This window comes from Anser cygnoides, chromosome 6 (assembly GCF_040182565.1).
Source record: "Anser cygnoides isolate HZ-2024a breed goose chromosome 6, Taihu_goose_T2T_genome, whole genome shotgun sequence".
Classification (NCBI taxonomy): domain Eukaryota; kingdom Metazoa; phylum Chordata; class Aves; order Anseriformes; family Anatidae; genus Anser; species Anser cygnoides.
Window position 1 is genome coordinate 16,934,711 of NC_089878.1, and position 15,088 is coordinate 16,949,798.

At 34.1% G+C, this 15,088-nt stretch overlaps 2 protein-coding genes across 5 annotated transcripts in view; one reads left to right on the plus strand and one right to left on the minus strand.

Moving 5' to 3' along the window:
• Positions 1 to 955, plus strand: part of CERKL (ceramide kinase like) — a 57,262-nt gene extending 56,307 nt beyond the window's left edge. For all 3 annotated transcript variants that reach the window (XM_066999983.1, XM_048061472.2, XM_013171630.3), the window contains exon 13: positions 189 to 955. In XM_066999983.1, the coding sequence (XP_066856084.1) occupies positions 189 to 270 (82 nt within the window). In that variant the 3' untranslated portion in view covers positions 271 to 955. The remainder of the gene's footprint in view (positions 1 to 188) is intronic.
• Positions 956 to 1,293: 338 nt separating this feature from the next.
• The window catches only part of ITGA4 (integrin subunit alpha 4), a 38,478-nt gene continuing 24,683 nt past the window's right edge, over positions 1,294 to 15,088 (minus strand). For both annotated transcript variants that reach the window (XM_066999978.1, XM_066999979.1), the window contains 12 exons: positions 14,896 to 14,972; positions 12,097 to 12,244; positions 11,350 to 11,448; positions 10,836 to 10,915; positions 10,406 to 10,492; positions 9,190 to 9,280; positions 8,378 to 8,485; positions 7,532 to 7,651; positions 6,030 to 6,149; positions 5,439 to 5,537; positions 5,126 to 5,245; positions 1,294 to 4,309 (listed from right to left, as the gene is read on the minus strand). In XM_066999978.1, coding sequence (XP_066856079.1) covers positions 4,217 to 4,309; positions 5,126 to 5,245; positions 5,439 to 5,537; positions 6,030 to 6,149; positions 7,532 to 7,651; positions 8,378 to 8,485; positions 9,190 to 9,280; positions 10,406 to 10,492; positions 10,836 to 10,915; positions 11,350 to 11,448; positions 12,097 to 12,244; positions 14,896 to 14,972 — 1,242 coding nt within the window. In that variant the 3' untranslated portion in view covers positions 1,294 to 4,216. The remainder of the gene's footprint in view (positions 4,310 to 5,125; positions 5,246 to 5,438; positions 5,538 to 6,029; positions 6,150 to 7,531; positions 7,652 to 8,377; positions 8,486 to 9,189; positions 9,281 to 10,405; positions 10,493 to 10,835; positions 10,916 to 11,349; positions 11,449 to 12,096; positions 12,245 to 14,895; positions 14,973 to 15,088) is intronic.

The window sequence follows — 15,088 nt, forward strand, 5'->3', positions numbered from 1 at the left end:
GACTGAGAAAATAATATACACTTTTAGAGGTTACCTTGTAGGAATTCTCAAAATGTAATTCACCCAATTTTATTCCATATAGCAATTCAGGCATACTTGTTTTCCAAAAAAAAAAAAAAAAAAAAACAAACAAAAAAAAACATTGCAAGAGCTGATAAAATTGATAGTTTGATTTCCTCACTTCACAGGGTGCATCCTCAACTTATTAATCTCTATGGAGTGAACACTGATGACCTGGAGAGTTCCAAAGCAACATGCAGTTGCATATAGAAGGGACACACTGCACATTCTGTATTAGAGCCCTTTTCTTATCCGTATGCACTTCCTTCTAAAGTCCCAGTTTTGAACTCATTGAACTCAGTTGTAGCAAAAGGGATGTTTATAGTATTTCTGGCTTTAAATTTTTATCAAGTTATATATATTTTTTTATCAAGATATATTTAAAGAAGCATTATTAGACTTAACAAGAAAAAACGAAAAGTGATTATATGGGTTTCTTTTATAAATTTTGGGTTCTAAAAATGTCCATCAAAATAGATGCAAACTGTGATTTTTCTCTTTAAAATTGTTCAAGCTTCTGCAATAAATATAATATGAGGTATTTTTAAGGCTGCTGTTCATGTTGTCGGGTTACTCAGTTCAAATAGAACTAGTGAGTGGAAATATAGAAATGCAGACAAAATGTGGATTTCTGATAAGGGATTTCCATTTCTAGGTATCACTTTTAATGTTGCTTTAATATGTTTGCTTTCAAGTTTTTTTCTAGTCAAACAGTAAGGAAAAGAGGATATGCTGATGAGTTACGCAGCTTTTCTTTGAAAGTTATTTTAAAGACTACTCTTTGTACAAGATAAATATTTAACAATATTTAATGTATACAGAAGGGAGATATTGGAGAACTGGAGGGATATTAAGCATATTTTTTTGTTGCTGAGAATAAAGTTATGATAAATGAGTTATTTGGTAACTGAGTTATTTTGGTAACTATTTTTATAATACTTTGGTAATATTTTTATAAGTGATTTTTTAGATAACTTTACTACAACTATTTGAGATGAATGCAAATTAAGACTGTTTCTGAAAACTGTTTTCCTTTGAGATGATGAAAAGTAGCAGCCTGGTGAGTTTGTCTGTCTGCAGGGCCACAGGGGTAATGCATGTAGTTGTGTTCACTTGTCTGTGAATTGTTAAGAAAAAGGCTGATGCATAACGGTGTGAAAGCTGTGCTATCTCATGTCTGGAAGAAGTTGCTTGAAGTTATTTGTTTGGAAAGAAGTTAAGTATAATGTGAAATCCAATTGTTTAAGATTTTATTAAATCAGGGTGTAAGCCTTTACATGGGATCTGTATTTTACTTGATTTTAAATCCTGTGAAAAATTCCTACTGGTGATAAATAAGCTAGATGAACATGTGATGCTCCTGAAGTATTGCAGATGGTTAGTTGTGTTCTAAGAACAAGCTGTTACTTGTTGGAAATCTCATACAGTTCCTGTGGACAAACCTGGCTGGCAGTAAAGGCTGCAATCCGTCAATAAAATGCTTGTTTCATAGGCAATTGTTAAAAGAACCTTGCAGCTACAGTTCTCTTCTCTGCACTGGAGTTAGTGACTACAGAGCAGGGTCACAGCATCCTTCAGGTTGAATGAGGCCTCAGCAGGGCTGTAGCCCAACCTCCTGCTCCAAGTGGTCCAGCTATGAGATCAGACCTGGTTGTTCAGGGCTTTCATCCGGTCTGGTCTCAAAACCTCCAAGGGTGGTGATGATGACACAATCTCTTTGAGCCCCTGCTCCAAAGCCAAGCTGTCCTCATGGGGAAGAAGATGTTCATGACGTCCAGGTGGAGCCTCCCATTTCAGTTGATACCTGTTCTCCAAGTCACAGTGAGTAGTCTCCAGTTACGCTCCTATAATTGATACTATATTGCATCAAATATTTTAACATTCATGGCGATTCAAACTAAACTTCATAAAGCTGTCTGAGAAAAATATTCCAACTACATGCAGTAGATTTAACTGCTTTTATTACACAATTGAAAATTAACAAAATTTGAAAACAAAAACAAAAAAAAACAGCATTCATGTGCTTAACTTGTTGGGATCCTCTTTATTCAAGTGAAACTGAGTGATGCTTTATAATCTTGCCTTCATCAGCACCCTGTACATTCATTTTTTGTCAGTCTTGTTTATAACAGCTAATCGAATTTTTGCTTTATATGCTAAGAATAGGCAACCAACATTTCCACATTAATAATCAAATCCGAATAGAAAACATTCCAAGGCAACATTATCACATTTACTGGCTTATGTAAACTATTTCAGAGATAGATGCTTTAGTTTTGTTTCTTTGCATTGTTTGTACTAAAAAGAATTTTAATGCTTTTTCCAGTATTTGAGGTATATTTATATGCTGTAATATCAAACAAATTTCTCTTCAAAAATATTTTGGTTAAAGTGCAAAAATTCACTAAAGCCATTCGGAAGATAAACATTTTGTATACGTTTCATAGACTTGCAAGAAAATACTTAATTCTTCACACTTTATTTTGATTTTCTTTTTAAATACATAAACATTCATTTGTCCTTAATGTGCCGAAGATTTTAAAGAGAGAAGTTACTTTAGCGTACTTTAGAACCACAACTTTGGCATCAAATCAAGTGAAAGGAAATTACAAAATGGTCCCCAATACCTTTAGAACCTGTGGACAATCTGGCTTTTATGGCACCAAATACACTCCATTAGAAAAATTGCTTGTTGAAGGCACAAAGTATTGCTTTTGAGTTGCAGGCTAATTTCCATATGATGGTGCAGCTTCAAAGTGTATGTACATGTTACGTTTGTTTCTCCTTGCAGTTCAGAAACTCAAAGACAAGGCAAGAAAGGCCATATTGCATACTGCTGTTACAATAGATCCAGCTATTGATGACATGGTACATTGTCCAGTTGAACTGGGGAGCAGTCACTTTTTTTTTTTCCTGGGTTATACTATTTATTTCACCAAAGCTAGGTGGCAGTGCAAACTTATCCAGCTGAAGAAACTTTCTGTAGTAGCGGAGCAGTGATTTGAACCATGTTTCTATTCCGTCATTTGCCTTTCCGATGCGTGGCTTCTGAGGATGCCAGTTTGGATGGTATTTATCTGTAAACTTCACAAGAACCTAAGCTAGCTCTCCAAATGACTTACTAAATGCTTTCAGGTGGAGGATTGAAAGATAACATTTGGCCCAGTACAGTTGGCATTTGGAGTGTTTTGGGTACATCTGTTTCTCTATCATGTGAAGTCTTTCAGATACTGGAAGAATAACAGTACTAAATACTACTATGCTAAGTATAGAAAATCTTCAAATAAATAAAAATAAATATTTGCTTATAAAAACCAAACAAACCTCAGATAGAAATATTTCACTGCAGAAGTCCAAAACATCATGGAGCTGATAATTAAGGAAAGGACAACTCATTCTGTCATTTTTGTAAGTACCTCATTGAAAATGGCTACAAATTATGATCTCCAATACATTATTCTTTCTACAGCTGAGAGAGGATTGTGTACTGTAACCACACAAAATTCCCTGCTCTAAATCCACCTTTGACTTTCCTGGCTCTGGCTTGCCTGGCTGTCTAAGTCTCTGCAATACTGCAGCTGTGTCTGTGAAGCCAAGCTTATGAGGTTACCTTTAGAAGCCCAAGAGAGCTTCTGATAGCTGTTTTCTACATCTGTGCACTCTACTTATGGTCCTTTTATTGGTTTAAGCTACCTTACCCTTGTAAAATTGTCAAAGCAAAATGAGGGGGGATTTCTTCTCAAATGTCTAAACAAAATATTATTGAAACTTGAAAATGAATAGAATAATTCATGCTATTATGTTTGAGATCCAATTTTCTAAGATTGGTCAAACTTTACTTTCTAAGAACTCTTCGTTCTGTAACTAATTATTCTTCCCTTTATCTTTAGTGTTCTGATGTTTGAAACCAGAGATAGGATATATATGGTATTTCAAATATTATTAAGACTTCAAAACTGAAACTGTTTTACCATTTTCATATTAGAAAAATAACTGTACATTAAGGTGTAGTCTTCCATACAGATCAAGAAAATAAAGTGTATTTTGTAAGAGCAAGTGAGCTCACGACCTGTTTTCATTTCATTGGTGTTTCTTCTGTGACTTAACCTAAACCTTAATTCTTCATTTCAAAATGACCTTTTATTTGCTTGCCCTCTTAGTCGTCTTTGTTCCCACTTGTAAAACTCCAGCTGTCTCTTTCGTTCTTGTCCTGAGTGACCGGTTTGTATTGCCTTTTGAAGAAGCCAATCTGAAATACATAATTTTGGAATCTGTTAGTGTATGTCAGCAAATCTTTGTTATCAAATCTAAACAGCATAACATGAACTAAAATAAAAAGCATATATATGGTGCTTTCGAATGGATGGTATATGCCATTGTTTTGTCATTACCAAGTAATCAATTGTTATTCATCAATTAAAAAGGAGTTGGTTTTAATTTTAACATTCGGGGATGGGTTATACTCTCCTGCTGTGAGGAGTAAGAACAAGTGGACTGTGAACTGTCCATATAATCCTTTTTTTTTTTTTTTAATGTGAAATGGTAAAAAGGCATTCCAGTTTAATCTGCTTCATTTCTACACTTGCCAGGAAAAACGATGAATGGAGAAAGTCTGCATGTAAGTAAAGGCAGCAATATTTTAATTATTTGTTAGAGAAGCTGCTTCCTTCATAGTTTTCTTTGTTTACCTATCATAGGATATTTTAGTATTTATGCATCAGTTTAAACCATTTTGCTCTGGCAAGAAACTATTTTGTAGATGATTATTGATCATGTGTCAAGGAGCACCACCCCACAAAAACTAATCATTTGATATTAAATTATATAAATCATTTACAAACAATAGATAGCAGAAAAAAACGGGAAGGGGTGATAAAATGATAAAATGAAGGAAAATGGGGAAGTATTTTTGAAAAAAACAGTACATTAGGAGTTATGTTTTTATAGAAAAAACAGATCATACTAAAATACTGTTTATCTTTTAAAGCTGCATTAACAGATCTACAGATCCACCAACAGTCTGAATTCCTCACTCGAGAGCAACTGAGAAATACTGAAAACCTACCTTCCATAATATAAATGAAAGAAGCAAAAACAAGGTAACGCCAGCTATTAAGCCTATTCCAATAATTAGCAGAGTAACATGGTATTTTGGCTTTTGGTGGTGCACGCCTTCTAAATAGACCTGTAAAGTGGAAAATAAGTTTAGTTTTGTTTTTTTTTCTAAATGATGCTAAAACAAACTAGGAAAATGAGTTAAATTCTCAAATAATTAACACTGTGTTCATTGTCTGTGTATAGCTATGTACAGAATTCCACAATTGCTGTTTTTTTCTAGTTTAACAATTTTATCATGGATTCAGTAAGAAATTTCTTACATATGCTACTTGCTTTTCCTTGTGTAGTTCAATAACTTTCGCATTTTTTTCTGGTGAGGCTGTTGCTCTGACTTCGAACTTCAATGTTGATGCATCATCCTGATTTTAAACAACAACAAAAAAAATCACATATCTTTTCAACACATTAATTCTTACCCAGCAAAAATGGTAACACAGCTGCTCTCAGAAACAGAATCTCACACAAGCACACATGGCTTCATGCCTTTTTCTGATCACAAAACAAATTAGTACCAGAACCTGGAAAAAAGCCCAGTTGGGTTTTGCTTAATGCCACATCCATGCTGCTTTTCTTAGAAAAGCATAATTATGAGTTGGAATTAAATCCCAATCCTACATAACCCAGCTAGAATAGGCAAAGTAATATATACTATAAAATTAAGTGATCTAAAATACATCTTTTTTGGTGGTTTGCACTTTCATATAACACTTTTAAATTTAGCATTGAAAAGATAAAATATGTACTGCCTATCGTTTTCTAATGCTAGTGTTTGACAAAAAAAAAATAATTATATGCAGACAATACAAATACGCCTTGAAATATGCCTCGTAAGTATGAAAAATTCACGTTACCATTTCTAAAAGTGAAGGAGTAGCTTCCAGCTGCAACTGAATGGTTGCTTCTTTTCCACTTTCCATGTTTCCAAGCTTGCAAAGTATTTGTAAGCAGAGACTGTCATTTTTCATGCAGTACTGTAGAGGGGAGGGAAAGATTACAACTCAAGTTTATCAATTTTATCTTTGTGATATTAAAGACACTCAGGAACTGATTAAATCAAAAGCTCTATGTTTGTTCTTTAAAGGTCACAGTGTAGTTCTTTACTGTCATCCCACTCTCAACCCATGAACTGTTCATCCTAGGTGCTAAAGAAACAGTACAAGGTACCAACCTAATTGTTATAGAACGTAACAGGTCATTTTTCTTAAAGGGCCATTTTTTATACAGAAAAATGGTGATTGTAATAATTTGTTTATATGTATATGTTTTTACAGTTATTTCAAATTAGCTTATACTAAGAATGATATATGACAGTGACTACGATACAAAAGCAGTGTAATTGATTATTTCATAAATACTATAGTGTGAGAGGGCATTCATACACTGACAGCTAGCACTATTTCACACAGCTTTGAAGAAAAAAAACACCACGTGCCTTTACGTGAATATATTCTTTGTCCAAGACTGCAATGCCTAAGTTCTTATTTGAAAGAAATACTTTTGATACTTTAGGGCAGGATCACCCTCAAGCAGTGTTTGATGTTCCTGTAGTATGCTTGCCTGAAGCCCCACATTAAAATATTTTTCAAATGTCTAGCTTCTTTTAAGATGAAAGTATTAAAGGTGTACTTTATTATCTAGTTCTAGGACATGGAGAATTCCATGAGAACAAACCCTTGGAAATGTACCACTAGAACAGCTCTTCTGGTTTGGACTACATAGTCAAGTATCTGATCACCAGCAGGGATAAACTCGAACAGGCCAGGTACGTACAATACTGTCTCAGCCTCCCAAATATTTTTAATAGGAGCTTCCTGAGCCAAAAATGATTTCCATATATTCAGTAATACTCAATGACTGTCAGTCCCATTAACTTGTATGTTCTCCTTTGGAATTCACTTTTATTTTTAGCATTCACAACATCCTTTAGTAAGAAGTTCCACCATGAGTACTACTTGCCTTTCATGATACTTTTTTGATGTTGAAAAGGCAACGAATGTTTGATCTGCATCATCTGCACAGTAAAGACTCTTTCCATATGCATAACTTTCCATTTGTCATTGAATTTCATCTGCTGTTCTATTTGCCCACTCATTCGGTTACATAACACTTCTGCAGTTCTTTCTAGGTGCCTGTCATCCATACCCATTTCAGTGACATGGCAGTAATCAACTTCCTCTCCTCAGTTCTCACCTCTTCCACTAAATCGCTTATGACTATGCTGAAGATATCACAGGTCCCAGCACAAATCCTTGGAAGATTGCTCTGGTGACCTCATTATATAAGATATACCAGTATCTTTAGGCTTATTCATACAGTCATTCAGTTGCTACTGATTACAAAAGATAGACCTTACCATGTGTCTCTTAGCTGCCTTTGAAAAAAAAGTGACAACATCCTTTAATATATTTCCATTTTTTTCTGCCGCATTACAGTTTCTGGGATATTTATTGTAGGAGCATTGTCCAACTGTTGTCTGGAAATAAAAATAACACAATCACTGCTTGCTTTTAAACATCAGGTAATAAACAGATGACAAGTTTCTGAAAAGCAAGAGCTTAAAAAGAAGGCAACTTTTACTTTCAGAATTCTAAAATATATGGGGCTGAAGATCATCCTAATCTTGTTCACTCTGCTTCACCATAGCTAACATATTTCTACATTTCCCTGTTACACTGAGTTACACAGAATATTTTGGAAGGAAATATAATAAGCTAGAAAGGGTCTTGAGTTTTTTTGTGCTCATTTGAGTCAACTACTGCAGGCATATATAGACATAAGGCATCTGTTGTACCCTATTTTAGCTGATTCTTATGAATGTATTAATGTTATACAAAGGAAGGACTGTGTACTGTATGTTCTGCATAACAATAAGCGTCTATTATGATATGAAATAATTAAGGGTGATGGACTAGTCTTTAAAGAGTTATCCAACGCAGAAATACTTTGATTTTTTTTAATACACTGTACTCTGCTACTTGCAGGAACAAACTGGCAAACACAAAACACAGATGGATGCCAAAGACCAAGCTTTGCACAGATGGATTCACTGAATTCAATGGCACTCTAATAAGAACCTAAGGTATTAGGTAGGTTTGAAAGAAAGGAATAGAAATTTAATACACAAATTGTAGCTAGTCCTGTTATGCTCTTGGTTTTCTTAGAATTCATACGGATAAAATACTAAATAACCTGTGCTTACCTTGATATCCAAGATGTTAAATAATTTGAAGTCACTGGGTGGAAAAGCATTAGGTATCATTATTTCTAAGTTTATATTTGGAGCCATACTTGGTCCTGCACTGATAACCTTGTGGGGAAGAATGTTATACAATTGAAGATTTAATTCATGGTAGCTGTTCAACTAACAAACAGATTTATACAAAATATATGAGCTTTACAGAACTGGGTAGAACCTGCATTGTTATGCTGACATGAAACTGAATTCTGCTAGGAGCTGTAATATTTAAAAAGATGAGTTGCTTGATTTATTCTGCAGGCTTACTGAATACTTCACTTCTCTGAACCAAATGAGTGGTGTGTACTTCTGATGACTTCCCTAAGGTCATACAGACTGCCTTCCGGGAAAATGTGCAAAAACAACTAAGAGATTAATGTCTATCTCCTGCTTTTAATCCATTGGAGACAAATCTGATACCTATAGATCCTCTTATAAGTAGCTCCTAGTTTCTTTTGCTTACTCTAACATAATTCCTTTAAAAATGTTTCCTAATGGAAGTAGTGGCAAGTCAGAACTGCGCTACCACTTTCAATTTTGCATGCATATTTCCTTTTCTGACCATTCAGTGGAAGATTTTCCAGGCCAAACAAAAGTGTCCTAAAACAGATTAACAGCCACTTTGCATCACTAATGCTTAAAAATTGCTTTTTGCCCTTGTACTTCTAAAAACTTATTGACCCTATTGACTATGCAGACTGTTTTTATATACACTGAAAATCTAAGCATTAATCTTCAAAACGAGGATAATAGGGTTTACAAAGAAAAGCTCTTACATGGAAAGTGAAGTTGATATTCTCCTCCATACATGTAACTGGTGATTCTTTCTCATTTGTTCCATAAACAAACGAAGCTGGTGTTACAAATCTAAAACAGTTCAGAAGTTATTTAATAGATTTGGTATACAGCATTAGCAAAACTTTCTGCTCCATACCATCTCCAGTAAGGTTAATTCTAAGAAAAGAATTACCTGAGTTAAGTAAAGCCGGGAACAGAGTAGAAGGCCTCTATTTTTGTACAGTTTCTTTTAAAAGGCAGATTAATCAGAAGTTACAAACCAAAAACTAATCTCCATGAACACACCACAACAAATCTAGAATACGGTCCATGGTAAACAAGGCATGGAACGTAACAGTCTAATTTCACATTGAGAAAAGCATCTATGGAGCAGAAGGAGCAACGTTGTGAGAAATGGTTGCTCTTCTCTTCAACATCCAGCTGAGGTATCTCTTGTTTCCTTAGGGGCTTTCAGTTCTATCTTCATCTCCATCTTAAGTTTTCAAAATTAATTTGCATTTTTCAGGACTGTTTGTTCCAGAGGAACAATAAAAGGCATCTAGAGAAAGTTGCTATAGAAGTCTGATATATCTTTGTTTTCTTCCTGAGATATTTAATTGGATAGTCAAGTAAAATACAGCTGCAAAACTCACTGTGTTAGAATTAGTAACTGATGCCATCTGTTACTGGAGTAATTGACAGAATATCTATTTTAGTTCATAGATTAGCATTCATTTATCATACTCAGTGTGTAAGACCCTATTTATGCACATTTTCAAAATTATTTTGTGGCTTTGTGTGTGTGCGATTAAGTCCTTCAGTGAGGTTTCTCACACATTTTTTTGTAGAAACTGATGTAAACATCCTGCCCAGCTCTTCAGTTTTGAAAAAAACTTTTGTTTAAAGAAAACCAAATGAAATAGTACTGCTATGCTGTTATTAAAGAAATGCCTATTTCTATTTAAAATATTCCAGTTCTCAAAAAATACTAGTCAATTAAGAGACAAATCCAAAGCACCACTGATACTATTGGTCTCATCCCACAATACTGGAAACAAAACCTTAGAAGTGGATGGGGCAGACTCCAGAATAGCTGTGCCATCTCATTCCCAGGATTTTTCAGCTACCCTATGCCTCTGCTTAAAAGCTTTGGGAATTCAGAATAGTAAGAAAACACATTTTATGGACATACAGGTATCACAATAGCTGACTTACCCATGAGCATTTAATTCAATCTCATACTTCAGAGGTACAGCTAAGGTTAGCTTGTTATCCAGTAACATGTTTCCATCTTCATTTTTGCTATAAAAATGGTGAGAGGAATATTAGTATAAAATGCATTATCGCATGCTATGCATTATTTCTATCAACAAATTCTAAATGTATCTTCCAGCTTATTAAAACAAAACCATTTTATTGATAACAATGTGTTAAAACGCATTAAAATGCATTAAAAGATTTTATACAGGCAGAAACCTAATTTTTAAGTAGGGTGTTTTTTATTTTGTTTTTATTTTGTTTTGTAATTTCCCTTTCTCTACAGATTTTGGAATGGATGCTCTTTCTTGCAGTCTTTCCAGTGTTCTCTATTCTGTTTTCCAAAGCTGGGAGTATTTTTCATTGAGCATTTCTTATTATACATTACCAGCTAGCATTAACGATGATACTGAGGTCGTCATCTGCTCTGGTAAATGAGCTGGCATCCAAGAGGAAACTAAAATCCAGCTGCAGAACCAAAAAAAAAAAAAAAGTTTATATTAAATAATAGTGTGGCTTAACACATTTTTACTCAAAATATTTTATTAAATTAATTTAGAACTTCTTGCTCTTTCTAAAAAAAATCCAGATTAATAAAAAACTAGCTTTCTGCATCTTCCAGTCCTTTTCTATTAGCTTTACACATTTGTTCATAGCCTTAGTCAACTTGTTTAGGATGCCAACCACAATCACATGATACACAATACAAAGAATGTTGTCCCTTAATTAATTCAGAGAGTGTTCATGTAACTAATTTTAAAAGGAGCAGGGAGATTCAGATACCAACACAATAACAGACATCAGTTGGGAATGAGGGAGATTTTGCAAAACTTTTTTTTTTTTGTGAAATCACAGTAACATACTTAGGGTGTTTTAAAGCAGGAACTTCATGCATAGCTTACCTTTGATTTTTGATCGACGTACAAATAGCCAACGCTGCACTCAAGTTTCACTACATGAATTTCTTTGTCTAATACTTCACAATGTATCTGTTTTTCTTCCTAAAATAATGGAAAATTACTAGTGATTAAAATTACTTCTTTCAAATTACACGCACAGACTAAAATTGGTTGTTTTTTGTCTAAAATAGGTGTTTGTTTTTTTTCACTGACATACACAGAATATCTATAATATTCATGACTACTTTAACATATCTTTACATTGACTAATGCATCCCTTTATGTCACGTTCAGTTTGCCCCGCCCCCCCCCCGGAAGCTAAGTTGTTTAAGTACATCCTCTGAAAGGTGTGGGTGGTGAGCATTCTACACAGAGCACTATGGGATCATTTATTTTAAAAAGATGCAAAGTGAGAACAATTCGACCTGTGACTTCTTCATAAGACTGTATGTGAAAAAGGTGACATTAAACAAGATCTCTGTGATCCCTGGAAACACATTTGGAAAGCAATTTTTTCTTCTAGTTTTTACCATTATATCTTGTTACTGATTAAATGGCACCTATTCTGTGGTTTATGTAGCTAAGCATCTAAGAATGTCAAAAGTGGTTTTGTCAGCCATTTAGGGTATGTGAGGGGTTAATTCTCAGTATCTAAGGAAACTCAACAATCCATTATGATATTTAGAAAATGTCTGGCTGAGAAATAAAAATATCAAAGGATTACTCTTTGACAGATTTTCTTGTACTTACCAATTCTAAAACTCGAATGAAATAAAGGCCTTTAGGGACTTGAATGTGGAGGACAGTTTCATATGCATCATCTCCGACGTTGTGCAGAGAAACATTCAACAACAAAGTCTTTGTACTTCCAAGAGCAAGATAGGTCTTATCATGAGGTCTATAAAAATAAACATCATAATATCAGTGAAAAATTCTCTATACATTATTGTCTATATATTCTCTATATATTATTCTCCTGTTCCTTTAGTTAATGTCATCTGGTTCTGAAAATGCTGAGCTGGAAGTCACTAAGAAAGGTTTTATTCAATCCTCTTAACTGAAGTTATGATAACAGATGATGGTCAACTGAAGCACTGTGACTTTCAAGGCCTGAGGTTATTAATGTGAATGGTGTTATCAAACCTATCATGCTTCTGGCTTGTACAGGATAGGGCCTTTCCTTTACAGAAGAGAATAGCAATGTGCTACTGCTGCAGTATTTTCAGATATTATTTCAAAATCTGCTCAAATTAATACATCACAGGCCACAAGGAGGGTAAATGATCGTGCCTATCTTGTGATCTATGTAATGTTCTGTAATCATGTTACAAGTCCAGACACCCTATGAGGGTCTAAAAGTAAACTTCAGCTTGACATTAAAGTTTAATTAAGACTTGCAGAAGGGTTGCCTAGAAATAGACATTTATCAGATAATCTGGCTCGAAACCAAAGCATTAGTCACTGAACACCTCTGGGAAGGAAGCTGGCACTTAGACAAGCAACAGAAGGTAAAAGCACTGCATAAGCAGATAGGTTCCAAGACAAAAGCGAATTAAAGAGAAACACAATGTTAACATTTCAGTAGCTTGATTAAATTTAGGTTACGTTTTAAAGTTACTTTACTACTTATATGCTTAGCATTCAGTCCTCTTATACGCATTAAAGCCAAGCTCATAAACAAGACACCATCACAAAGATGCCTCCCAGCTTAACACACAAGTACACAAAAGCACCAGGTGCACATCTGGGACTAAACAAAGCTGAACCAGAGCTTTACCCTGGTAATCATATTTCATTCTTCATTAAAAAATGCATGATGAAGACTAGAAATTTACAGAGCAGGCCAAAATCTGAGCAATTTAAACAAAACATGATAGTGTATACATGAAGACTCATAACTCAGTAAGTACAGCATTACGTTGACACTGCTATTTGATTTCATTCTTTTAAGACTAAAAGTGTTTGCTTTGCTGTTCAAGGATAATGAATGCATTCTGTCTAGACAAAATAAATTAATGCTTCACAGCTAACTAGTTTTTAATCGAGATACCAGGGGCACAATGTAATTTAAGGTGATACTTCACACTTTATCAAGATATTTAGCCTATTTGTTTACACTGAAAAGCTGCTACCGATACCTAATGCCAAGCAGGTATGTTATAATCTATTTTCCTTTCTTAGAGCTTTGAAGTAGTTACAAAATTGCATTGCTAACATCACAAATGGAAATGCTGCACAGTCTTTCTTTCTGAAAAGTTTATGGAAAGCCTAAGAAAATGAAAGGGCTTAAGAGTCATGCTGTAGGCTATGCCTTAAAGTAGACAGAAAGATGCTCATCTTATTCTGAAATCTATGAAGATGAAAAAGCTTATGCTCAGGATCACTCAGGTGTGATTAATCAGCATTGTGTGTTTGCTATCATCTTTTGCTGTCATTTTAGGTTGTGCTATGAGATAAACCCAGTATCTCAATTAAAGTAGAATCAACTTTAAATTACACAGGAAAATCCAGGTCTCACATAAAACACCAAACTAGCTGAGATACACAAGAGATACAACTTTTCTGTTTTTGCGCACCAATAGCTCATGTTTCTTGCTTCAAAGTATAATATTGAATAAAGGAAAAGGTTGTGATGATAAAATGTAATTTAAAATCAAATCATTAAAATGTATGCTGAAATGTTGGTACATGGCTTAAAACTTTCTAAATATGATGCCACATGGAAGTATATCTCACAAAACATTGCTTAGTGTAGTAGAGATTCTTCAAGTCAATAATAATTTTAATACTTTGAAAGTGCCTTAATGATCTTACAAAATGAAAGAATTTAAACACACAATACCTAATTGGAAGGAATGGAAAAAATTGAAACATCCTAAAAGGGATCTCAAAAAATGTTGGGCTGTAAATGAAAAAAAAAATCCCCAAAAAATATTTTTTGAAAAATGCAAGCTAATTCATGTAGGAAAAAGAGTCAAAACCTCGCATAATACTCAACCACCTGGTGTCTCAATCAGCAGTATAAAAATGAAGATGTAATATTTTTTAAGTAAATGAAGAAAAGAATCCACTTATTTATAATTGAAAGGATAAATATAGCAATGTCTTAGTAGAAAACTCAAGTATCTTCTTTGTACAGTGCAAGTATAGTACCTTCATAAAAGCAGCAGAAATGATTGAGTTGTCAAAAATATTGGCAGTTATAAGGTCCACCTATTGAGTGTGCGTTGTACTCCATATCTTAGCACATTTATGTATGAACTACAGAACACAAGTTTATCCTTTTGTCAAGCTGGTAGTACTTTATGAGCTGTGAAGTCTTCTAATTATGCAAGAATGTATGTACAAATATGTACATTTCTTATACATTTCCTGAAACATCTATAATTTACAACCATTCTTCAACTAAACAGGTTTTTCTTCCTCATACATTTCTGGGAGTCTATTGTCTACTTTTGCAAATTCATTTTATATTCAAAAGGTTAAGGAACAATTTAAATAAAATCTTACTGAACTTCTTTCTGCAAATGAAAGCCAGACCATACTTACTTTGGAAAAGCCACTTTTCCAGAAACTCTCAAGTCAGCAGAACAATTCTCTTGGGAGCAAAATCTTGCAAAAACAAACTATAAAAGACCAAAGGGAAAAAAAAAAAAAAAGCACTTTAGTATACTATGCATATTATAAAACGAACATATCACCTTGTTACCAAGTGTCTGGAATTGGCTAGTAACTAATAGCC